Below are 27,145 nucleotides of genomic sequence, written 5' to 3' on the forward strand. Positions count from 1 at the left end.
GGTTTGTGATGCTCTAAAAGCATATATAAAATAACAAAAAAGAAACAGATGCAGTAAACCAAACCATCTAGATATTTTGGCGCACAAAACAAACTTAGCAGTAGAAAAAAATGAAATTAAACTCTTATGCTCTTACTCCTAAACACTTGCACAATTTGTCATTAAGAGCAGAATTACATTCCACGGCAAATAATATCTTAAAATTATTGCATGATGGTTCTAATAAGACAGTTTCTGATATTGGAAATATATTAGAAGCCTTTAGATATCATTTCACCAAACATTATAACTCTGAAAATATAAACAAAACTGTTACAGCCCAAGAATTAATCACTTTAAATTTGAATGCCATCCCAGAAAATCTTAGTACAACTCTCGAGAAATTAACTCTAAATGAAATCAAAAATAAAATCAAAAATCTTAAACCTAACAAAGCTCCCAGTATCATAGGGTACCTGTCAAATCTTCGAACGCTCAAAATTTTGAATGTTACATGGTCGAGACCAAACGTTCAAAATTTTGAGTGCTCGAAGATAGACTTTCAATGGTGGTGTATGGTGCAGATAGGGAGAATTTCCCTTTTCTGCACTGAAGTGTGGTCTTGGAGTTGGTATATTTAAGTAGGGGGGTGTGGGGGGGTGCAGGGGGCTTGCCCCCCCTTCTACACTGTTAAAGTGTTTTTTTCTGTTTTTACTTTTTTTTATTTGATATTCGAACATCCAAATGTCGAACTTTTTGTCGCGACCATGCAATGTTCGACATTTTGGATGTTCAAACATTTAACATAGACCCATATCATAGCAGAGATTTATACACTTTTTCCAGATTCAATTACATCTTTACTTCATAAGACCCTAGCTGAAGTACAAACTAAAAATGCGATCCCTCCCCCTCTTGGAGATACTCCTTTATTACCCCTATTCTTAAATCCAAAAAAGATTTGCAGCTATGTAAATCATACAGACCAATTTCCTTATTAAATAATGACTACAAAATGTTTATGTCTATATTTGCAGATAAAATAAAAGTTCCACTTTCACTTTTAGTTCTTAATGACCAAACCAGGTTTATTCATAAAAGACACACTCATGATATAAAAAAAAATTAACATTAATAAAATTCTTAAAGAAAATGAAGAAGCCTTGTTAGTGAGTCTAGACACAGAAAAAGCATTTGACTCTATAAACTGGTATTTTTTTGTTTGAAACACTAAAAGCATTCTCATTTCCAGTATCTTTCATCTCCATAATAAAGGCTATTTATAAATATAATTTGTCATATGTCAAATTAGGCCCCTTCACTTCAAAGTTCATCCCCATAAACAAAGGCACCAAACAAGGTTGCCCTTAATCCCCAATATTATTTGCCCTTGTCATAGAAATATTAGTGTCATCAATAAGAAATAATCAAGAAATCAAAGGCATTAATATTTATAATCAATACAATTCTAAAATAGCACTATCCGCGGAGGATATTCTGCTTACCTTACCAAAGTCAAATCAAGAATTATTAGAACTAGACACTATAATAAATAACTTTTAAAAAATTTCAGACCTCCACTTTAATAAGCAAAAATCTAAGCATATTATTCTAAATGACAAATGGAAATCTCTGTTAACCAAAGCATTATTGGAGAACAAGTTAATACACTAAACTACTTAAGGATAACCTTATGCAAAAACTTGGAAAAAAATAAGAGAAAAATTATAAAAGCATTCAGGTAAATGCATACATAAGTAGCTGGAACAATATTTTTTTTTCACTCGAGGACAGACTGCAATTGTTAAAAATGACTCTCCTTCCAAAAATGGTATATATTGTTCTGGTTCTAGACACCCATCCTGGGAATAATTATATTAAACCCATAAATAAAACTTTATTAAACTTCCTATGGTACCCAAACAAAAATAGGATTATGTATACACATCATATTAGATTTTGGGATGATGGTGGTTTAAGATTCCCTGACTTGGAAACATATATAAAAGCATCATTACTTAAAAGCACATTAAAGTGGATTGACTCAAATTACAACTCAAATTGGAAAGATCTTCCATATAGCTATAATACAGAATGAAAACTCACTGTCATGTAAAATTCTTTCCAAACATCCCTCTAATATGTTCTGGTTTCTTCTTAGTCACACTGTTCAATATAATGTGATAAAACCCATGAAACTAAACTATCTAAATAACATTATTAACAACTTTAGAAAAATAATATACTCAAATGCAGATATCAAATCCTGGTTTGACCTAATAATCCCCTTTAAAATCACAAAAAACTTCCCAGATAAACATCACATTAACATCTTTAATGAATGGAAACAATGTATTAAAGGCTTGAAACTTTTCAATTTCAGCAAATTATGGAAGACTGTAACTTATCATCGCAAGATTGGTTATTACTACAAAATGTAATTGCTTATTCTCAAGACTTATGCAGAATTATTCCGAACTCTTCATATTTAGATCAACCTCCCTTAATCACTCTCATATCTGAAATATTATTTAATGATCAACAGTTTGACAATTTAGTATCCAAAGTATACACCATTTTTTTAAGTTACAGGTCCACTTTAACTAAGCAATAGAACACAATGACTAAAGGCCTACCTCATAGTCTCTCCCAGACAGAAAAACTTAAAATTCTATCTTCAGTAAAATTCACTTCTTGGGGTCAATATTGGAGTGTATTTACTTGAAAGTATTTACAAAGAACATTTTTAACTCCTGACAAGATTGCTAAATTCAAGAAAACGAATAACATCATTTGCTGGAGATGTCTAACATCATATAAAGCAGATTGGATCCATATTTTCTATGACTGCTCTAAACTAAGGAATTTTTGGAGAGAGACTGGGGATTTTCTTTCAGCTTTATTTTTCAGATAACTTCACATTAACTAAAACTTAATTTTTTCTTAATATTGAATAAATCAGATTCATACTTACTATGAACAATATTAGCAGTAGGAAGGAAATGGACCTCTACCCTCTCCAAGTCTTGGTGAATTTCTCTCCTTACTAGAAGAAACCATAAACAAGGAAGTCAGAACTAAAAAATGTAGAATATACCCGAAGAGTTTTACTAACAATCCATGGACAAAGGTTTCAAACCTAATTGAGACTTTCCGAACTGATTTTTAACCTGTTTAATCATTGTTTGCTACATTGAAAGTTTTTCTTAAAATGTGTACTACTCAAACATTTTTCAGGCCTATGCAAATAATGTAAATAGTTGATTTAGTTTAATTGTTGTTAAAAGCTGTCTGTTCAGTATCATCAATGTATTAGACAGTGTTTATTCTCTTATTGTATCCTTAATAAAAATATTGGAAAAAAAGCTGCAATTTATCCCTATCATTTGCAGTTGCACTTCTTTTTTTTAACAATAAAGATCAATAAATCACAAACCAAGGTAGGATTGTTTAGATATGCTCAGGATTTTCTTCACCAGTCTGTTCAAATTTATAGCCGTCTAGCCCCTTTGGAGTGGATAGAGCTTGCCTGTCTAAAACCTATCCCTTTCTAACAGCCAGCGGTGAGATTAAAGGTAAAACAACAAAATATAAATTAAAGTAAATCTTGTTAACAAGCTATCAATTCCTGCCTACAAACAGTAAAAAACAGTGATAACAAATAAAAGATAAATTCAAATAAAACTTCTCTTACCAGTCAACTCCACAGTAAATCACAAACCAAAGATTGTTTAGATATGCTCACCTAATACCATAAGAAGGCTCAATTCTTTAAGATGTATTCCTGAAAATATTTTGGCACACCTGACCATGGCTTCTGACTTGTCTTGTGTGAATCTTTCTCCTCAGTTAAAGAAAAAGAGAAATACTTCAAAAGAGGCTTCTCAACAGATTTATACGTCCACCTTTGAGCAATGGTCTGGGACAGATAGTTTTGCTGAGGTAGTTTATTGAACCCTCAAACCATCAGTCTACTAATATTTTGAGGAAACCCTGGGACTTTGAATGTAGCCTGGAGATGAAAGAAAAGGTAGGCATAGCACCTTTAATCACTTTTTTAGGGGCAAAAATATCAAAGAAATAGAGAGACACTGTTACAGGTTTTAATGGGTCAACCTCTAGGATAGTCAAATGTGGTGATGTAAAATGTGTAGATGTATTAGTGATGGCAGATGTAATACCAGGTAAATGTAATGCAAACCAGGATTAAGCGCTTTTGTAAACAAGTTACTTCATCAGAATCAAATCAGTAAAAAAAAACACCATCCTATTATACCCCTCCATTAGATCACATGATAAACCATTCCACTTAATAAAAGTTTCAAGAACCAAGACACTCTAAATGTAAAAACAAACTGAAAACATGATAACACATACAAGAAATAGTCATAAAACTAATATGAAACTTAATGCCTTACTTTATGATACATTTAAAAATAAATAAAAATAAAAAATTATATTTAAAAGGTATGTTGAAACAGTATATCAAAAATGTTGTCATTATGTAAAACTATAACAGTTTTACACAAGATATGACTTCAGCCTGTCATACCATTACCAGAGTTTTTTTTTTTTTTTGTCTTGTTTTATGTTCAGTGTTTTATTGCGAGTGTGGTGGTTACTTAATAAAATGCACTTATGATGCAGTGAATGTTGTCACCCTGTTCAGCCACATGGATCAAGGGGCACAGGGATGCCTAGTCAGACTCCAGTATTTTTCAGAACATTTTAAAGCTCAATTTTTAAATGACTTTTATGGAGAAAGGCTTTCTTTTTGGGAGTACCTCAGCTAAAGTTTAGAAGAAATTATAGGAAAAAGAAAAATTAGTAAAGGGAATGGGTAAAAACTTTTTCTTTCCTCTTTCCCTTGGCATCAAAGGAATTATCCCTCAAGCCCTGGGCATTTCTTTTGGCAATCCTTCAAGCCTTCTCAGCAAAAATCAACCTAACCCCCTGAAAATCTTGTATGATGTTGCAAAGTGTCAGTGTAATGTCATCACTAACTGCCAACTACTGTAACACCAATACATAGCACAGTACTCAAATTCCATCACACAAGTCATGTCAACAATGTATAGAGAAGTAGTCTATGTCACAGTTTGTCAACCCCTGCTACTGCCCCAACACATGGCAGTATGCACATAGTCCTATCCACAAATCTGCAATGGTACAATTTAAATTTAACCAGTGTTTAACACTAGATCCTCTGGAAGTACATGTCCCCATGTTTCCTCTTGAGAGCCTGTTTTAAAGCTTTCTCTTTTGGGATACATACAGCCTTCTCCAGTGGCAGCCTTGAGGGATATTCCTGAATAATATCAGTTTAAGCCTTCTTGGATATGGATGTGGTCTTTTTAATGTTATCAATGGTTGAGGCTGTAGGGACTGCCAATGGATTAGGATGATGGTTCCGGTGGTTATTTTGCTATGGTCCACATTTGTTTTCATCTGTCCTGAAGGTGACAGCTTTCCCTTTACAGCAACATACCTCTTTCCTTTTGCAGTTCTAAAAGCACTTGCAGTTGTGTATCATTTTTAGATAACAGAGGTAGCTGTATGTGTGTAACTTTAAGCTATCACCTTTGTGGCAGGCTTCATTTCATTGTTTTTTGAAACGCAGATGAGAGCTGGTTCTAATCCTGCCAGATATGCCTGCTTCCTCGTCACTTATTTCCATACATCCAGCATCACAGATAGCACACAACATCATGTAAAGTGCCACTGAGTTGTAGAATTTTGTAAAAATAGGATTTGAGCACAGGAAATTGAACAGCTTGCAACTTCTAAACACTGCTTCAGTTTAAGCTACTATATCCAACTTGATATCTTCTGGAAAAACAGACATACAACAACAAGAAACCATAGTTTGAAGTAGATGAGGAATGACTTGATTTCAGTATGAGAAAAATGTTTTTCTCACAGAGTGATGAAAGACCAAACATCCCTCTTCAGTTATAGTGGTAGCTGTACAAGAGGTACAGAAATACAGCGATACATGGCACACATGCATAATGCAATCCTTTTGAGGGAAGAAGGATCTAGGGTGTTGCAAAGAATAAACATAACCAAAACTGGCAGAAATGAGAAGACTGGATGGGTTGTGAAGTACTTACCTGTACAATGATCTACTTCTCTTACTTGTTAATTAACATTGTAGATACTTTCTATTTCTTAATGTCTCTAAGTGTTTGGTCTGGGTTTCTAAAACCATGATGGGAATGGACCCCATTCCTAAGTCAAAGTATGATTAAAGGTTCATGAAATTAGTCTTTGATGTTAGCCAAAAGTGCTCTTTGCAGCACCTGCAATGTTCCCAGTAATGACTCCTCCTGAAATTCGTACGGATTTACATGTAGTGGTAACAAAGCTAGGTATGATTGTAAATTCACTAGTGAAGTCTGGCTTTTATTAAGAACAATGCTAAAACTTTCCTAGAATGTAACTTGTACCTGTAAAGTAATCCTGTCTCATATAAGGAAGTACTAGTAGCAATGTGTGCCTCTGCATTTCCTTCCTCTACAATAGTTTGATGTGTGATAAGCTTATATAATTTAGTCTAGAAAAATAGGCTGTGACTCAGTAGATGAGTGCTGTTTGGTTCTCAGAATTAAATCATAGGTACACCAATCAGGCTAATGATCCTAGAAAAATTAGTCCAACAGAAAACTGAAACATAATCCATAATAAGTTTAAATGACTGACAGTAAGTGCTGATTACATTCTTTCAAATGTCTTAGCCCATAATCATACTTACACAATTTGCAAGCTAAACAAAACATTTCTCACCACAAGATATCTGGATGTCAGCTACAATCCTTTCTGGTCTTTCAAATGTCTCAGGTGTGGCAGCTAGCTCAGTGATACCTTTCATGATCTTATCCCACATCAACAGAACAGAATCAGGATTGTCAAGTGAACGAATCTGGTCAGAAGGTACTGTCAGGATAAGATTTTCAGTAGCAAGTTCTGCCCATCTTCCAGGGTAATGACGAATAGTGTTCAGCCACTCAGATTTACTGGTTTGCCCTGTGTAAATCATGCAAAACAGCTCAGTAAATTAATGTAGATATTATTTTTGTTTTATGAACATAGGCTAAATATGACACAATAATTTTTAAATACATGGAGTGTTGTCATGTTGAAGCACAGTAAAGCATTCTTCTGTCAAGCCAGTGACTCTGGTCTGGAAGTGAGCTCTGGGTGTTTGGGGTTCTGTCCAGAAGACTGAACACCTCTGAGAATGCTCTTCGTACTAGAGGGTAGGATGTTCCGGCAGACACACTGGCACCAAAAAAAAAAAAAGAAAACTGCTTCAGGCAGCCTCTAATGAGCATGGTGTGGGGAAATGCATGACCCACTGTGTTGCACTGCATGCCACATGTATGGTGGACAGAAACACGGAAATGGATATCCAATTCAGCTGTCATCCTAGAGTGTCAAAACTGGAGTTGTGCTGCTGGGGTAAAAGAATCCAGAAAAAAAAGATTAATAAGCCCAACAGCTATCAGTGCATTAACTGTACCAGGGACAGAAACTTCTGCATGGTATTAAAGGAGCTTTTAAAGTGATGTTATCTAGAGACTGCTACTGAATATAAATAAGCAAAGAAGTCTGGTGACAACCCATACCAGCAAATAAAAGGAATACACTTAATAAATTTGCATTCAAATCAAAAATACTGACGCTGTTTTAAATTCTGAATTTGTTTCTTACAGAATACTTTAAAATGTTATTTATTAAGTATCTGTAAATGTAAACACATACACATTCACACACACAAACACAGTGGTTAAGGTACTTAGTTTAAAGACACAAGGTTAGCCTAGTGTGCATGTGTGTGTGTGTATATATATATATATATATATATATATATATATATATATATATATATATATATATATATATATATATATATGGGTCTACTTCATTTGATCGAAAGACCATTTGACCTAAACCCATTTGATCGAAATTTCATTTGATCGAAAACCAGTATTCAAGGAGAATAACAGAGATTTGTCCCCCTTCCCAATGTCGTGTGACCCTGGGGAGTCTGACATGACATATCTGCCATTAATCCATTCTGGTCTGGAGATTGCTTTCTTCAGAAAAGATGGTTAACCTGGTTGCCAGGATATTCTTTCTGATATCGCTTACCAGGGATGTTGGGCTTTTCTCATGTCTCTATGCCATTACACAATGCAAGGTATGCAAGGCTTTACATCATCAATTGTCTATAGTTAAAATTGTTCAGGGAATGTAATTTCTCACTGAAGGAGTCTTCTTAAATATCCAGAGGTGGGTGATGTCATTCCTACTTGGATTACCTTTTTGTTTTAGTTCTCAAATAGCAGGGGGGTTTGATGTGATGACTGCCTTTGACAATTTTATCCAAGCACATCATTCACTACTGTGCAGGAGATGAACCTCACCTATCAAACATTGTGCTACTTTCTGGACATGGGTTATGGGGTTACTGCAACCATCACTCAGCAGAGTTAGCTGATAGGAGGAAAAGAGAGTGCAATGTTATGCTGTGGTAGTTTGTTAAGGAGGGGAGCAGCACTGAAAACAAGCAGAAGAGCTTAAAGGAGGAACTCAAAACAGTGAGAAAATCCTAGCAGGCAGGCAGACTGAACAGCACTATAAAACAGGTCCAGGAAATTAGGTAACACCTGTAAAATATTATATATGATCACATTAAGGCAAACTCCAATTGGCTTTGAAGCTTGTCGCATGAAAGGGGCCTTGGGGATGTGGTGGTTAGCCAAGATGATAAGTGAAGCACAAATGGCTGGAGAAGAGGTGATTAGAGTAGGATTTGTCTAGAGAAGGCCCTATCTCTTTAACTTCATTAATTTCCTTGAAAAAGTAATTGAAGCAATAGACAACAGTTATGCAGTTCATACACATCTGGATCTGGTCAAGGCCTTTGACACTATTCCACATGCATGGATTACTGACAGACTTGGAATTCTAAATAAAAATTCTTATGTTATGTGGTAGATGGCTAACTGGTACTCTAACAGTTCTCATGTGATTAGAGATATTTTTACACTACACTGCTTCATAATCTTGTCACTATCCACAACCAGATCAAAAAGCATGATGCAGTCAGGAAAGGAGGCTTGCATGTCAGGTACAGACCAGTTCTAACAAAGCCATACCTGCCAGAGATGCAGAAAGACCAAAAGCACTGTTGGCAGTCTTACAGAGCCCAGAAACCTTTGACATGAAGGAGGACACAATTTTAACAAAACAATTCACATGCATCTGCATCTTACAACTTCCCACCAGTGTTAACGTCTAGGTTATCAAGAAGCTACCTTTACTCACATCATTAATTAACAGAAGAAGCTCAGTGGGACTGCCTTTCTGACCTGGCTGTCTTATTCAGAGCGCAATGCAAAAAGCGTCATGTCTGGTTCTCCAATTATGTTAACCCAACCACAAAATACAAAGCTAGGAAACTGACTACCATCCTTACTTTACATTTCTGGAAACCAGCCTGCCGTTTACCTACTGAGCAAACTTTGGGGTGCAATAGTACTATCACAGGATGCAGGGAACTGACATACCATTTACCTGCTGAGGTAACTTTGGGGTGCAATAGTACTATCACAGGGTGCAGGGAACTGACATATGATTTACCTAATGAGCTAACTTTAGGGTGCAGTAGTACTATCACAGGGTGCAAGGAACAGACATGCCATTTACCTACTATGCTAATTTTGGGGTGCAGCAGTACTATCACAGGGTGCAGGGAACTGACATACAGCAACTGAAATCAGTATAAGCCAACGAAGGGAAGAAAATATCTGCCTACAGTTGGTTATCACATGTTCATGCACAGGTTATTGTAAATGGGAAGGAGGCAATATGGATGTTAAATTCAAGAGACTGTTTTCAGTTTTGGTTTATTAAAAATGTGACATTGGACTCTGATACCCTAAACCCATTTCATTGGAATTTCACTTGATCGAAAACCAGTATTCAAGGCATAAAACTGGGATTTGTCCCCCTCCCCAATGTCGTGCGACCATGGAGTTGGTACATACAGTTATGGGGGTGTGGGTGGCGCAGCCCCCCCACATTGGGGAGGTGTGGGGGCAAATCCCCCCAACTAGTTTCCTTTAAAAGAAGAAAATAAAACAAAAAGTACAGATTTTAAATGAAAACGGGTGGGGGCCTTCGCCCCACACACATACACCCCCAACTATATATACCAACTCCAGGGTCGCAAACTCCCTAAAGATAGCATGCATATTTACATTATAAATTACAGACTAAAACTTACCAGCTCTTTTTTATTTTTGTTTTTAAAACAGATAAACAAATAACTATCTGCATAGATTCACAGCTGATTGATACATGAAAGTCATACATATCAAGAACAATTAATATTTTTCAAATAAGTCTTTTAGTTTAAGCCAAGATTTATATGAACGTGTAACATTACAAGTTCTCATCTTTACAGTTTGCAATCTACTACTGTGAACAATTTTTGTCATATTAATAAATTCAACACTAGACAGGGTAACTTTACTTTTCCAATTTTTAGCAATTATTTTTCTGGTTATAGCAAGAATAGACCAAAGAACAGGCACTTGGGTTTTTGGAATGAACTCAGGAATCAGAGCATTAAATAAAACTAAAGATTTAGAAATATTGCTTCTATCTGACCATAGAACTTGAATTAAGTTATTAATTTCTTTCCAGAAAGGGGAGATGAATTCACATTCATATACCACATGCGTCCAGTCCGCTATTATTTCAGAATCACATCACCAGCATTTAACTCTATTTGATTTATACATCATTGTAATTTTGTTAGGAGTGAAAAAAGCTTTGTATAAGAATTTCCAAGTGAACACTTTCCAATATAATAAAGATGTGATTTTATCGTGTAGATTTTAATGTTATTTTCTTGTATTCTTCAGAGAAGTCCTCATTATTAATTTTTGAGGAATAGTTCCAACAGGAATTGTCTAAATATGCAAAATCTAATAAGAATTTTATAAATCTGTGATAATTATGATTTATTTTTCATTGGATTACTACTGCTATTTTTTTAAGAATTCCAATAATTTGGGGGACAATTTCTTATCTAGATTCAATATCTTATTTATCTCTGTATTTATAAAGTCTCTAAATATTTGTAAAATTAACCAATTTGCAGAATCTTGATTGCATCTGGATCATAAATTTTTAACCGTCCGTAGATATATCAATACCATTTCAGAAATTATGCCAATAAATTAAGTTACTTTGTTGTTTCAATACTAGCACTTTGTTGAAGTTATTAGTTTCTAAGCAGTCATTTGTATATGCAATTAGAAACACAGAACATATTAAGTCTTTAATACAATGGTTAAAATATGTGAATTTTTGGAAAGAGGAAACAATGCTGTTAAAATAGGGACTTTGAGAAGTGGGTATAATTCCATTTACTAAAAATCTTTTAATAACCAAATAAAGCCATTAGGGACTATGGTTATGACTGGTTGTGATATATTTATTCTTTACTAATAATATTTCTTGATGTATTTGTTTCCATTTTGAATCATTAGATTAGCTTATCCACAATGCTGTAACTTTTACAATTGAAGTAACATACAATTGAATATCAGGAAATCTTATTCCACCATTATCCCAACCTTTTTTGTGCCTATCCAAGGAAACTCTTGGTTTATTAGGATGCCAAAATAAAATTTAAGTAGAATGTTATTAATCGTCTTCATCAATTTCTTTTGGTGGAATGTTATTAATCGTCTTCATCAATTTCTTTTGGTGGAGATTGTACTAAAAATTGTAAGACAAAAATATTTTAGGGAGAATTACCATCTTAAGTATTAATAGTTCTTCCATGGTAAAGAACAATTTGATCCAATTTGTGACTAAACTTAAAATTGTATCAACAACCTGTTGAAACTTTGTTCATTTCTTTACTATTAGACATAATAGTTATATCAACGTTTTTCATGTGATTGTTATTCCAATTGAAGTTAGAATATTTTTGTATAATTTTCTTTTATTTTTTGATTAGTGTACTTGTTTTATTATTATTAAATATTAAGTTGAAGATTTCTTCAAACTGACTTTAAATATGTATTCTAATGAATTTTCTACATTTCCTATTGTTAGTAAAATATCATCATCAAAGAGCTGAATCTTTAATTCAAAATCTTTTATTTTGATACCATTAATGTTCTTATTGGGTCTAATGCTATTCGCAAAATAGCTAATGTAAAAAGTGAAGGTGATAATGGGCAACCTTGTGTTGTGTCTTTCTGTAATTTAAAGGAATTAGAAAGAAAAGAACATATTTTAACATGGGCACAAGAGTTAATGTATAACTGAGAAAATAATGCAATTAGCTCAGGTAAGAAATTATACACTTTAAGCGTTTTAAACAGCTACAACCAATTAACCGAGTCACAAGCCTGATCTAAAAAGAGACTAATGACAGAAAGTTCTTTTTTATTTTTATTTGAATATTCTATTAATGTATGAAATCTTATTATATTATCCTGTACTTGTCTATTTAAAATAAACACAGTTTGATCGTTGTTAATTAGCTTAGGTATACATAGATTAATTCTGTTAGCTAAAATGGACATGAACATCTTATAGTCCACAAATTTAAAAGTGAAATGGGTCTGTATGATGAACACTTTGTAGGAGCCTCATATTGTTTTAAAATAGGTGATATAAGGGAAGATTTTCATGATGGGGAGATATCACCAGTTGTTTTTATTTCTCTATAGATCTCATCTAATATTTTAACTGCATCATCCGGTAGTATTTTATATAGTTCTGGTATATGACCATCTAAGCCCAGTGCCTTATTATTTTTTTAACTTTTTATTTGATATTTTATTTCTGTTAAAGTGAATAATCTATCATTTTTCTATTTGTTCACTTATTTTAATATTTATGTTTTCCCTTAGAAACGTTTCAACTACACCATCATTATCTAGTTTATTTGTATTATTTATATTTTCATAAAATATTTTAAAGCCCTCAAGAATACCATTAATATATGTCTTTACTTCTTTTTTTATTATTTATATGTTATAATTTATTTGATATGATTTAGTTTATTCATTTTCTTTGATCGAACAGCAAGTTTATGCAAGCTTAAAGTGTTTACTGAATATGCTTGAAATTATAATTTAGAATTTCAACTTAGGTACTTTTCTGCTATTGGGGCAGCAGGCAGAATGTACGGTTGATGTCAAGTGACTGCTGCTTATGTTTTTGTGCTTGTGAGTTTATCTACCTCATTATTATAGAAGCGATTGTCTGTGAACTTGTAAGGGTTGTAGAGATCATCACCCAGCATTTCTTCTTCCAAACTTGGCCCCTTATTATTATTGGCAGGCAGAGAAGGTCTGCTGCTGTGCATTCATTCAGCAGTTTTTTTCTCACGGTCATGATTCGGCAGATGCTACTTCTCTTTTTACAGCCTGTTCTGGAGCTCAATTGTAACTTTGACCTCTCTGGGCTCCACACGAAGACCTCCCCTCTCTTCCAGTATACCCTGCTTGGAGCCCCTGATCATCTGGCTGAGCCTGCACCATTCCCCTGCCCTGAGTACTGGACGATGATGAGGCTCCAGTATTTGTGGCTGGGCTGCCTTTTCCTTCAGAAGTCCTGTCACTGGTGATCAGTACTACTGGGTTCGCTCCACAGACCAGCTGTGCTGCATCCTTCTGCTTCCTTTGGTGGGAGGGGTTGTACTGGGAACAGAGACTAAGCAAACTAAACACCTGGCTATTATTCTCCCATTGAATTTGCTGCCTCCAGCAGCCTGTGGCTGCTGCTGTCATTTAAGTTGCAAAAACAGCTCAAGCATATAAAAGTGAGCAGCAGTAAATAACATGTTTCACTGAAGTGCATTTTCATTGTTTCCCCTGAAGATGCCTTTAAAGAAAAAAAAAATCAACAATATAACTGCACATTCTGCCTGTTCTGTTAATGGAAAAGTACCTCAACATATTCTGTATACAGGTTTTAAGTTCAGACTGAATGATATCATTTATTTTAGATTCATCTTTAGTGTGTCTGTTTTGGCTTGTAGTGTATTCAACTCTTTGTCCCAATTCCCTTGTTTTACTAATATACCAGCTTGTAACTCTTACATTTAAGTAAGACTTTAGTGAATCCCACAGGACAATGTCAGACACTTCACCATTCATGCTGATTTCTAGGAAATGTTTGATCTCTAACATACCAATCCTTGAATCCTTTTATTTTAATAATGTACCCTGGTAATCTCCTGTGATGTATTAAATTGTCAGTTTTTTTAAAATAATATTAAAGATTATAGCATATGGTCTGACTATGGACATGAAACTATTGAAATCTCTCTAATATACAAGATTGTTTGAGACAAAAATTGAATAAATATTTGTGTTCCATATCTATATGAATAATGGGTAAAATTAAGTGAGTTTGTTTTCCTTAGTACACATATATGTGTGTATATATATATATATATATATATATATATATATATATATATATATGTGTGTGTGTGTGTGTGTGTATATATATATATATATATATATATATATATATATATCTATATATATATATATATATATATATATCCTTTAAATTCATTAGATTTACAAAATTTGTTAAGTGTTTGGCTGAAGATACAATTCTCAGCTTTCTATATGCAGTGGAATCCATGTCTGACAAAATACAGTTAAAATCACCAGCCATTATGACTTTACCTTCCATGTAATAGGTTATAGTATCTAAGCAATTTTTTGTATCTTTAGCTCCACCCCCTGAAATCCAATTAGAGTTCACCAGTGTATATAGTTTTCTCTTCCACAATGCTTAACAATCCATTTCATCATCATAGCTATTGTTTACTATAGGCATTACTTATGAGTAAGTCCAAAAAATGAGGGTGTCGCCTCTAACTCGAAAGCCAGAACCTGCTAAAATCAAATAATTCTTTATTGAAAGGTTATTTACATCTTTATTGGTCCTGCAGAAATACTATTTGAGCCTTATGCAATTGGACATACTTAAACAGATTGCCCTTCTTTACTGGACTATTCATTCTATTAATATTAGTAGATATTCATTTACAATCAGAAATTTATATAAGAGGCTTCGTCGTCAGTTTTGGACCTCTGATGCCTGTCTTTATCCTTGTCTTTGCATTTTTTGAGAATTGCGGTCATCGGTTGATCCGACGGCATAGTATAATTGAACCTTCGGCCAAAATAGTGCAAAGCAAAATCAAAACGTTGTTTTATAGTGCATTTGTTAAATCTAGCACAAAACAGACAACTAGTGACGTCGTGATCAGGACCATGCACCTTGTGCCTATAAGGTGAACACCTTAACCACTATGCCAGCCTTCCACCCTTACAGATATATTTATATTCTTTTACTGTATACCTATTTACTTATTCTGACCTCTTTCTATTTCTGTTTGTATTCTATGTTTTGTATTACTATATTCCTAGTTTTTTTTATTTTACCTATAATCATATTGTAGAGTATTATATAATAGAACATTTATATTTACCCTTATATATTTGATACTCTTTAATCTAGTACTACTGTTAGCATCAGTCTAATTTTTTTCCCTCAACGCTATGTCTAATAGTAGCTGAAGAAACATATGGAAAAATCTCTTTTAAGATTCAAACTTTCCATATTAAATTGTTCTCAGATATTACATTTTGTTATCATTAAAATGACACCATAAGAGAGAAACACAATCCTATATTTTTATCAGAAGTGTCATTCTACAGGCTAGTATATAAACTATCCTTTTGGTACACTGTAAGCATTGATAACTATTTAATAACTGGCAGTGGTTTAGAATGCAATTCACTGTCTTTTGCTTATAATCTAACTTGTATTCACTGACAGCTTAGCATATAATTTAAAACATTATGATTATTTAATTTTAGACTGGAAGAAGTAACCTGAACAGTTCTCTCAGAACTCCTGCAGCATCAAAAAAGTGCTCATGACTCTAATTAAACTGCTTCAACCTGGTCCACATGAAGGGCTGGCAAATGAACAGTTTATTGGTCACAATTCACATAAAGGCATTCACAAGTGAATTCAAGCCACCTCTAAATTATACATCAATCCCACAAACCCTTCCAAACCACATACAAACAATAAAAAGCATTTCAAAGTATGTTAACCACTAATGATATGTATTTAAAGAAATAACATTTAATGATTCAGTAAGCACCATTTGTATGAAATGTTAACATAAAGCAGATGGTCAGCTTTCAAAGCAGAAATAGAACAAAAACTTGCACCAAAAGAATGACAGTTATGTGTGATTCAGGTTTAACTTGTAAAAGTGTGACTGTTACTCTAATTATTTGATAACATTCCAATAATAACTTTTATATATGTAAGAAACTATATTTTTACTTTATAACAGCATAACTTTCTGGATGCTATTGCATGTCAAGTATACTATCAGTAGCAAACATTCAGAACTATGTAATAATTGACAGTGGTTTAGAATGCAATTGACTGTCTTTTGCTTATTTAACTTGTATTCTTTGACATCTTAACATCATCATCATCATCTTCTTTCGTCTGTTCCCATTAGGGGTCGCCACAGCAGATCACCTGTTTCCATTTCTTCCTGTCCTCTGCATCTTGCTCTGTCACACCAACCACCTGCATGTCCTCTCTCACCACATCCATAAACTTTATCTTAGGCCTTCCTCGTTTCCTGTTACCTGGTAGCTTCATCCTTAGCATCTTTTCCCAATATACTCAGCATCCCTTCTCTGCACATGTCCAAACCAACGTAATCGCACCTCTCTGGCTTTGTCTCCAAACCTTCCAACCTGGGCTGACCCTTTAATATACTTATTCCTAATCCTTTCCACCCTCGCCACACCCAGTGCAAATCTTAACATCTTTAATTCTGCCACATCCAGCTCAAACACCTGTCTTTTTGTCAATGCCACTGTCTCCAACCCATATAACACAGCTGGTCTCACTACCCTCTTGCAGACCTTCCCTTTCACTCTTATAGGTACTCGTCTGTCACAAATCACTCCTGACGCTCTTCTCCACCCACTCCATCCCGCCTGTACTCTCTTCTTCACCTCTCTTCCACACTCACCATTACTCTGAACTATTGACCCCAAGTATTTAAACTCATCCACCTTCACCACCTCTACTCCTTGCATCCTCACCATTCCTCTATCCTCCCTCTCATTCACACACATATATTCTGTCTTACTCCTGCTGACCTTCATTCCTCTTCTCTCTAGAGCATATCTCCATCTCTCCAGGGTCTCCTCCACCTGTTCCCTACTCTCACTACAGATCACAATGTCATCTGCAAACATTATAGTCCATGGGGAGACTCTGATCTCGTCTGTCAACCTGTCCATCACCATTGCAAACAAGAAAGGGCTCAGAGCTGATCCTTGATGTAACCCCACCTCCACCTTAAATGCATCCGTCACTCCCACCGCAGACCTCACCACTGTCACACTACCCGCATACATATCCTGTACCAGTCTTACATACTTCTCTGACACTCCTGACTTCCTCACACAATACCACAACTCCTCTCTAGGCACCCAATCATATGCCTTCTCTAAGTCTACAAAAACACAATGCAACTCCTTCTGACATTCTCTGTACTTTTCCATCAACACTCTCAGAGCAAACATCGCATCTGTAGTGCTCTTTCCTGGCATGAAACCATACTGCTGATCACTAATCATCATGCCCCTTCTTAACCTTGCTTCCACTACTCTTTCCCACAACTTCATGCTGTGACTGATCAATTTAATTCCTCTGTAGTTACTACAGCTCTGCACATCACCCTTATTCTTAAAAATCAGTACCAAAACACTTTGTCTCCATTCCTCATGCATCCTCTCACTTTCCAAGATTTCATTAAACAATATGGTTAAAAACTCCACTGCCATTTCACCTACACACCTCCATGCTTCCACAGGTATGTCATCTGGGCCAACAGCCTTTCCATTCTTCATTCTCTTCATAGCTAACCTTACTTTCTCCTTGCTAATCCATTGTACTTCATGATTCACTATCCCTACATCATCCAACCTTCTCTCCCTCTCATTCTCTTCATTCATCAACCCCTCAAAGTACTCTTTCCATCTCAACACACTCTCCTCGCTTGTAAGTTTCCCTCATTATCCTTTATCACCTTTACCTGCTGTACATCTTTTCTAGCTCAGTCCCTCTGTCTAGCCAATCGGTACAGGTCCTTTTCTCCCTCCTTAGTGTCCAATATTTCATACAACTCTTCATATGTCTTATCCTTAGCCTTCGCCACCTCTCTCTTTGCCATGCACCTCATCTCCTTATACTCCTGTCTTCTTTCTTCATCTCTCCGACAATCCCACTTCTTCTTTGCCAACCTCTTTCTCTGTATACACTCCTGTACTTCCTCATTCCACCACCATGTCTCCTTGTCGTCCTTCCTCTGTCCAGATGTGATACCAAGCACCTTTCTAGCCGTCTCCCTTACTAGCTCTGCTGTAGTTACTCAGCTATTTGGTAACTCTTCACTGCCACCCAGTGTCTGTCTTAACTCATCCCTGAACTCCACCTCACAATTACCCTTTCAATTTCCATTTGACATCTTAACATATGATTCAAAATACTCCACCTCACAATTACCCTTTTTCAATTTCCATTTGACATCTTAACATATGATTCAAAATATTATGATTACTTACGTTTAGATAGGAAGAAGTTACCTGGATAGTTCTTAGAATTTTCAGAAATCCTGCAGCATTGCAAAAATGCTCATAACTCTTAAGTTGTTTCAAGCTGGTTTACATGATAAGGGATTGGAAATGAACAGTCCTTCAGTTACAATTTACACAAAAAAGCTTGCAAGTGAATCCAAGCCACTTCCACACCATATATCAATCCCTCAAACCCCTCCAAACCACAAAAAATAACAAAAAACATCTCAAAGTATCCCAACCACTAAAAAGTCACTGTGCTCAAAGAAAGCACATTTAATGATTCAGCAAGCAGTATTTGCATGACATGTTTAATATAAAGCAGACTGTCATTTTTTTAAAGGAGACACAGCATTTAAACTTGCATTAAAAGAACAGTTGAGTGATCCAGGTTTAACTAGCAAAACTGTGAATGTTACTCTAATTATTTGATATAATTCCAATAGTAACTTTTACATATTTAAAAAGCTACATTTTTTATACTTTGTTTATAACGTAGCATGTCTTTCCTGAGTGCTATTGCATGTCAAGTATACTATCAGTAGCACACTACTGGACCATTTTAAGAACCCACAATGTAACTTAACATGCCTCTTCAGTGTTATTTGTTGCATCTTGTATTGTATTTAATAGTACATTACTCAACTATGCCAAGATATCAGAAACAGTGCCACATAAATTTCATCATAATAACGATTAACTTTTAATAAAATGAATAGTTTAACCTTTTAAACACTAAATTAAAATAAGTGGCTTTAATTTCATATACAGCTACAAGAATCAAACTAACATTTAAAAAGGGAACTAGTAACCATTTGAAGTAGGAACATAAATAAATGATTTACCTTATAAAAAGTAATATTTAGCACCTTGCACCTTATCATAAGTATTCAAGTGTTTCTTTAAAATAATAAAAATTCATAATCATGAAATACATTGATTTTCATTTGTCCTTCAGTTTTTTTACTGTTTGTCTTTTATTAAACAAACATCTCATGATAGATTCCAGTTCATTTCTTGTTTTCTTTTCTAGTATTTTACTTTTCTGTATAAAGTCCATTGCTTCTTCCAAGGTGTTAATTCTTCTTTCCTTCTGCAAGGCGGATCCTTATTTTTGTTGGAAACAAGATCTGTGCTTTAATATTGTTTTTCTTTGAGCTTTTAACAAGTGGCATACACACTTTTCTCATTTACATCACTAATGTTTAATAGTCATTGTCAAATCTTATAGCATTTTCTTTCATTTCAACTGGGTAATTAGTCCATGCAGCCTTTAAGACTAAATCCTTATCTTGACTTGAGAAAAATCTTACGATCACTGACCTTGGTGAAAGTATTTTTTTTTTTACGATGACTTAGAAAGTGATATATGTGCCCTGTTGATGCCAAAGGAAAAAGCTTCAGGCAGGTTCAAAGTTGTAGGTGGTCAGGTATTAAGGAATTGAATCATACTGTCTCCCTCTTCTTTTTCATGAATCCCATAAATCCTGATGCTATTCCTTCTAGATCTGTTCTCTTAAGTCTTCTATTTATCCCAGAATAAGTTGTTTTGTTTGAGAAGAAATTCAGTGTTATTCTCATTTTCAAGTAACCTTCCATCAAAATCAGACATTGCCTCTTCTATACTCGAGATTTGTGATGATTGTTGTTTTAAGAGATTCACTCAGCACTTCAACTTATTTTTCACATTCTCTTTACAGCTGTCCATTTTGCTTTCTAATTTATCTGGCTTTGTAGATAACTCACTGATGTCACTTAGTATGGCCTGCATGTCTTTTTTTCATAGCACTGTCCTGTACACTGGGCTTAGAGTGGCTCATGCTGAGACAGTTAGTTCTTTCTAGTTTTCTTGACAGGTAAAATAAATTAAGAGTGTCAAACTTGTGTATATATATATATATATATATATATATATATGTATATATATATATATATATATATATATATATTTTTTTTTTATTTGTAGTAAATCTTTCAGCAGATTTTCAACTATAACGCCATCAAGTTTTGAAATGTTCTACTCGAGGTTTTCTTAGTAAAAATCCTGTCAGAGATGTTAAAATGAAGCACAGCTGTTAACTTCTCACCATCTTGGCCATGCCTACCATCTCTTTTCTAGGGTCATACTCGCTTGGGCTACATAATCTGAGAGCTCCTCCATGTCTCTTTTCATGTAGTCCAGGGAGGTATGTCTCAGGTCATTCACACCCACATGTACAATGACGGAGTCATATTTTTACCTGTTTTTGAAAGACCTGAGTGCGTGTGTTATGTACTGAATCTTGGCACATGACAGGAAACTGACTGTTACTTTCTCCTTGTTCACGCTAGTGAGTGGGACCATCAGTGTGCCTCACTATCGAGTCACCTATGACTAGTGTGTTGGGCATGCTGTTTTGCCTTAGCTGCTTTGGGTGGTCAAGTGCGTTTCTGCCTTGAAGGTCTCTGCTGCTTGGGTAGATTTTTATTGAGAGCCTCTGCTTAGGTGGGTGTGTGGTTTGTGTTTTTATGTGAAGGCAGTGCTGGTGTGTGTTCTGGTACAAAAAATGGCTTCCAGTGTTTTACAGGAAAATACAAGTCAAATGTGCTCAGAGCTGATTAAAATAAATGAAATACTGAAGGAGTATATAAACTTAAATAACAAAAGGCTGGAAAAAATGGAAAAAGGTTTAAACAGATATTCAAATCAACTGATAAAACTGCAAAAAACAGATCTCAAAATGAAGAAAATGCTGGCTGAGTAAGAGACTGCTCAGGAAGAGATATTTCAAAAATGGTAGTTAGAGGATACAGCATGCAGGGAAAACCTGAGATTTTCTGCTGATCAAGAGAAACTGAAATGAACAGACTGTGTTAATTTTATGAAGGCACAAATAAGCAAATGGACTGGTAATCCACAAAATGATTTGTTAACTGAAAGGGCATATCATGTCTGTGCACCAAACCTGGCCATGAGAAAGCAGCCAAGACCTCTAACCGTAAAGATGCTACCAGCAGAAAGAGTAGATCTTGACAAAACTATAGCAGAAGGGCAAAGTTTTAAAACACAGAAACAATAGAGTTTTTGTAGAAAATAATTACTCACCATACACCAGACAGAAGAGAAGTAAATTTATTCCAGAAAACTGGGAATTTGAGAGGTGGGTATGAAATTCAACCTGCAGTATATCCAGCTGTCTTCAAAATATTTTTTCCTGGAGGATCGAGGTCATTTTTTGATACAGAACAGGCTAAGGAGGAAATACAAAAGTTTGTTCAAGGGGACTCTGATTCTTAGTATTCTGATAATAAAGTTCATAGAAAGACTTTGCCAGTGAAATCTTTTCCAATATTCAAAATTAAAATGGTTGAGAGAGAGAAAATCACAGACGTTGAGTAGAAGAATTGAGAGTACCTTGGAAATTAACTGGAGTCTGGAACTGGGAGATGTAGATGAACTAGAAGCAACACCAAAATTAGTGACTAAATGTGAGATTGCGAAGTATCAATAGCATTTGTGAAATGTGGCTGTACAACAAAAAGTGGAAAGAATGGACTTTTGTAGACTTTGTTAAACTTATGAGAGACTGAAAGGCTTTTCCCCACTTCATATCATTAATATTTGGAAGGACACTAAAAGGAAGGGAATAAGAATGAAAAAAGTAACTGAGGAAAATAAACTCTGCTCTTAAAAGTATTTCTATAAAACGTTTCATGATATAAATTACATGTTACATAGCAGATCATTTTCAGATATTGTAGGAGATAAAGATATTAAAGTAAACAGATGCCTTTTTCTTTTTTCTTTTTTAGTATTAAGAAATGTTGGCATTACAATTTAAAAATGAACAAGAAACAAATGCTGTACAAAAACATGTTTAAGTTAACAGGCTGTAATCTTGCATTGCTGAGGTGGGAGATTGGATGTAAAAGTACATGGATCATAATATATGTACAGCTGATATCCTTTTTCATACCTTTGCAAAGGTGAATGTCTGGCTTAATTTAATAACAAGTTTTAAGTGGAAATAAGTAAAGGAACACTGAATGCAATGAAAATTTTTCCTTTAGTAGTAAATATTCAGTATGACGGAAGCCTGTAGCGGAGTAATACACTTTTTTCTTGTGTTTCCATGAAGACAAGTGGATTACAGCATAATAAAAAGACAGAGAGCTGGTTTCTTTGAGGGTAAAAGTGAATGTTTTCTGAAAACATGTAAGCGTTTTTTCACATCTAGTAGGGGAATAAAAATATAACAAAAAACAGGCAGTGATTAGTGTAAACAGGAGCACAGCAGCAATGTATCTTAGTATGGATAACCTTAACATTAGGTCAGATAATGCCTGTATGAGCAGGTAAATGTTTGACAGCTGTTCTTATTGGGAGGGTTAAACTTCATTATTTGAAAATGTACATAGATTTGTGTGTCTGTATTAAGTTAATATGCTATAGGGTGTTTTGGGGGTGTATTTGTTTTTTGTTTGAAGGTTTTCATTAAAAGAAAAAGCATTGTAAAATGTGATATAGGTTCAAATGGAGAGGACAAGAAACAACAACAGCCTGACAAACATTAGTTAGTACGTGTATCACAAAAGCTGAAAATAAACATTTTAAAAAGTGGTCATATATAATAGGTGGGAATAATAACATTTTATCATCATGGCAATACTTTCCATATTGTCTTGGAATGTGAATGGTCTCACAGGTATAGACAAAAGGAAAGAGTACTGATTTATATTAAGAATGTAAAGAAGAAATAGCAGTGCTATAGGAGACACATTTGGAAATAACTGAGCATGTGAATTTGATAAAGAATATTTCAGAATGGGTATTCATCAGAGTATCAGGAACAAAGAAAAATAGGAATGCTTACACTAACTGCTAGGGCAGCTCCAACAGTGATAGAAGAGGAAAAAAAGATAACAATGGTAATAAGGGGCTACTGACAATGAAGGAGGATTATGCTGGCATGTCCTTATATTCCACATAAAACTGTTACTATGAAGCTTAACAGTTTTTTGGGAGAAATGATCAGCTTTCAGCAGGGAATATTACTTATAGGTGGATACTGTAATTTGATTTGCAACAGTGAGGATGTATCTGGGGGTCCTAGAAGGGGAAATATAACAAAAGAGTATAGAGTTCTGAAGAAATTTTGGTAAATATTTGGTGGCAAATATATGAATTCAGTAGTAGGAACTCAGATGGAATTTATATATTACTACCCAAAGTACAATAACTGGGCTAGACAAGACAAAATTATATTTCTCAAGAACATATGCATTTATTTGAGAGCTTTGACACACATCCAATAAATATTTCCGATCATGCGCCAAAAATAACTAAGATGAAAATGAAGGGTAATGAAGTAAAAACAAGACACTGGAGCTTCCCCTTCTATCTGTTAAAAAGAAAGGAATTTAAGGAATGGATAGTGAAAATTATTTGGTAATTATTAGAGAAGACAGAAGTTCTTCAAAAGTTATAGCTAGTGAGTGGGATAGAATGAAAGTGGAGTTTAAAATCAGGATAGAAAAAAAGAAAAAGTAATGCTGTTAAGTAACAGGAATTATTTAGAGGGGCTGACAAAGGTCAGAGATCTTGTAGAGGTATTAGAGATATTTTGGAAATGTTATGAAAATTTGTATAATGCAGAACAATGTGGAAATCAAGAATAAAGCACAAATAGAAATATGCCAAGGTTAGAGGTAGACAAGGCTCAATAATTAACAGTTACAGGAGGAGATGAGATAAAAATGGTGATGTACTAGTCTGCAGGAAAGTCTCCAAGAATAGATGGTATTCTATTGGAGGTTTGGAAGCTAGAAGGCTCAACAATTAACAGTTAAAATAGGAGAGGATGAGATAAAATGGTGATGGATAACCAATCTGCAGAAAGGTATCTAGGAATAGATGGTATTCCTGTGGAAGTTTCAATGCTAGCTGGGAAGAAAGTGATAAAGATTTTGAAGGTTTGTTTTACAGTATTTTAAAGGGAGGTGAAGTACCAACAACCTGGAAAAGAAAACTGTACTGGCTGTAATACCTAAAGATGTTAAAGTCCCATCAGATCTAGCTTCATGTAGGCCCATTTCAATTTCAAACCATGATTATAAAGTGTCAATGAATATAACGGCCTAAAGAATGGCAAATATGTGCTAAAATTGATAGATATGGATCAGTGTGGTTTTGTGGAGGGGGCAATATTAACAGAACAATGATGATCCAGATGAAGCAGAATGTAAGAAAATATCACTGTTGGTGGTGGGTCTTGATGCAGAGTAAGGTGGGAATTTATAAGTAGGGCATTGGAAGCATTTGCATTCTCTGACACAATAATACAATAATTATACAATGATACAATAATAAGGTTAATTAAGAAGATATATGAGGGATCAGAGGCAAACAAGTTGGAGCATTCCTCTCTGATAAGTTGTATCTGAACAGAGGAACCAGGCATGTGTGTCCTCTTTCCCTTTGTTATTTGCATTACATTTAGAACCATTGGCAAAGAAAATAAGGGACTCAGAAATTCAGGGATAAAATTAGTATGTTAATTGAGAAACACTGGCTTTTGTCTGCAGACAATTTTATTTTGTACCAGATAAAACCAGAAAAGGACATTTCAGTGTTGTGGAACATTCTGAGACTGCTTTAAGTTTTTTGGGCTACAACTGCCAACTGTGTACTCGCGCATTAATTAGTTCAGCAATAGAAAAACTGAGAAACTTGTCTATGGATATGGATAGCAAGGTGCAAGCAGTAAAATGTTTTTAGTCTCTCTAGTTTTATATTCCCGTCAGGCATATTTGTATCACCCAGAGGAGAAGTTGTGGACAGTAATTAATAAAGCAATGGAGGACTTTTTCTGGGAGGGAAGAGGGCAAGAGTCAAATGGGATAAGTTGATCCTTCCAATAGAACAAGGTGGATTTGGATTACCTGATTTGAAGGGATATTTTACAGCTACACAGTTAAGGCTCCCATACATAACACAAGCAGAAAGCTACAGTTCAACATGGAAAGGGATGATGATGAATTAAGGGGGAAGTTGAAAAATAAGGCGACAGTGGGATTTTGGATACGGATCCTTAAGGAGAATAACAACAGTCATACAAAATATTATAGTCATAAAGTAGCAGAAAATATTCCAAGAACTAAGCCAACATGGGACTGGAGAAAGGAGATTTTGATGATATAGATGACTGCAATTAGGAATATACAGAACAGGCAAGAGGGGGCTGGAGTTTCCTGGAGGAAACTGGTGAAGGTACAAAGGTACTGGAATAAATAATTGGAGAGGTAAAGTAATATAATGGGAACAGGCCAAGATGACATATAGATTGCCTTCCCTATCAGGGAATAATATCAGAGTATAAGCAAAGAAAAAGGGATAGAGGGATTATAAATGAAAGACACGTAATGGTAGAGATTTTAGTTGAATCTAGAATAGAATCTGCTGTTAAAAAGGGATAATTACTAGGGTATAAACAATATTGAGCAATAACTATTTGAATCAGTAAGAGGAGGTTAGAAAACATTAGGAAGAGAGACTAGATAAGCAATTTACAAAGAAACAATGGGAGGATATATGTATGGCTCCTAAATATGCAACAAATTCTAGAAGATTTAGGATTTTTGTTTGGAAGTGTTTGCATAGGTATTGTTATACTCCAACCAGACTCCAAAGAATTTTTCCTCAGGTAGATGGCAATGTTGGAGGTGCTAGTGGGAAGAAAGAGGTAACTTGGAACATAATGTTTTGGGAATATAATCAGTTGGCACACTTTAAAAAATTCCTTGTAGAGTACTTCGTCAGGAATTCTAGGTGAGCAAATGAGTGTAACTAAGGAACTTACTATTACTTTTTTTTTGAGCTGGGATACAGGATTTGAATTGCACAGATACAGTATGGTCCTGTTAAGTTTAATTATGGTGGCTGCCAAAAAAGTAATTGCTAGAAAATGGAAATCAAAATCTAAGCCAACTATACTTGAAGTAGTAGATACTGTAACACAGATAAAAGAATAGGAAGTGGGATCTTTAGAAAAGGGCAGGAGTACATTAAAAAAAAATGGAAATTGTTGGAATAACACATCCAGAAAAATGTTTTGGAGGAGGAATGATGTTTAAGGGAAGACAGGAATTGAACAACTTATATACTGTTGGATTGATTATATTGTACAGAAGCATATAAGTGATGTATAATGTTTGTAACTGTAAACATGTTAATGTGGTTTATATTCTTTCATATAAATCAAGTCTGATTATTTCACAAGTGATAATTCAATAAAGGTATTTAAAATACACAGTTTTAAACAGAATTAATTCTACAGTGCACACAATTAAATGTTCTTTTACTTTTCCCTGTCACACCCACTTAAGTCCTCTGCCTGTTTCCCTGGCTACTGCACCCGCATACCCTGATTCCTCCAATTGCT

At 34.8% G+C, this 27,145-nt stretch overlaps 1 protein-coding gene across 1 annotated transcript in view; it reads right to left on the reverse strand.

The window, feature by feature from the left end:
* LOC122810362 (TRPM8 channel-associated factor homolog) overlaps positions 1-27,145 on the reverse strand; it is a 430,351-nt gene that overhangs the window by 121,455 nt on the left and 281,751 nt on the right. Inside the window, exon 5 of the mRNA XM_044081946.1 lies at positions 6,766-7,005. Within this exon, the coding sequence (XP_043937881.1) occupies positions 6,766-7,005 (240 nt within the window). The remainder of the gene's footprint in view (positions 1-6,765; positions 7,006-27,145) is intronic.

The sequence above is a fragment of the Protopterus annectens genome, chromosome 8.part1 (assembly GCF_019279795.1).
Source record: "Protopterus annectens isolate FY-2018-M chromosome 8.part1, PAN1.0, whole genome shotgun sequence".
In the NCBI taxonomy this organism is placed as follows: domain Eukaryota; kingdom Metazoa; phylum Chordata; order Ceratodontiformes; family Protopteridae; genus Protopterus; species Protopterus annectens.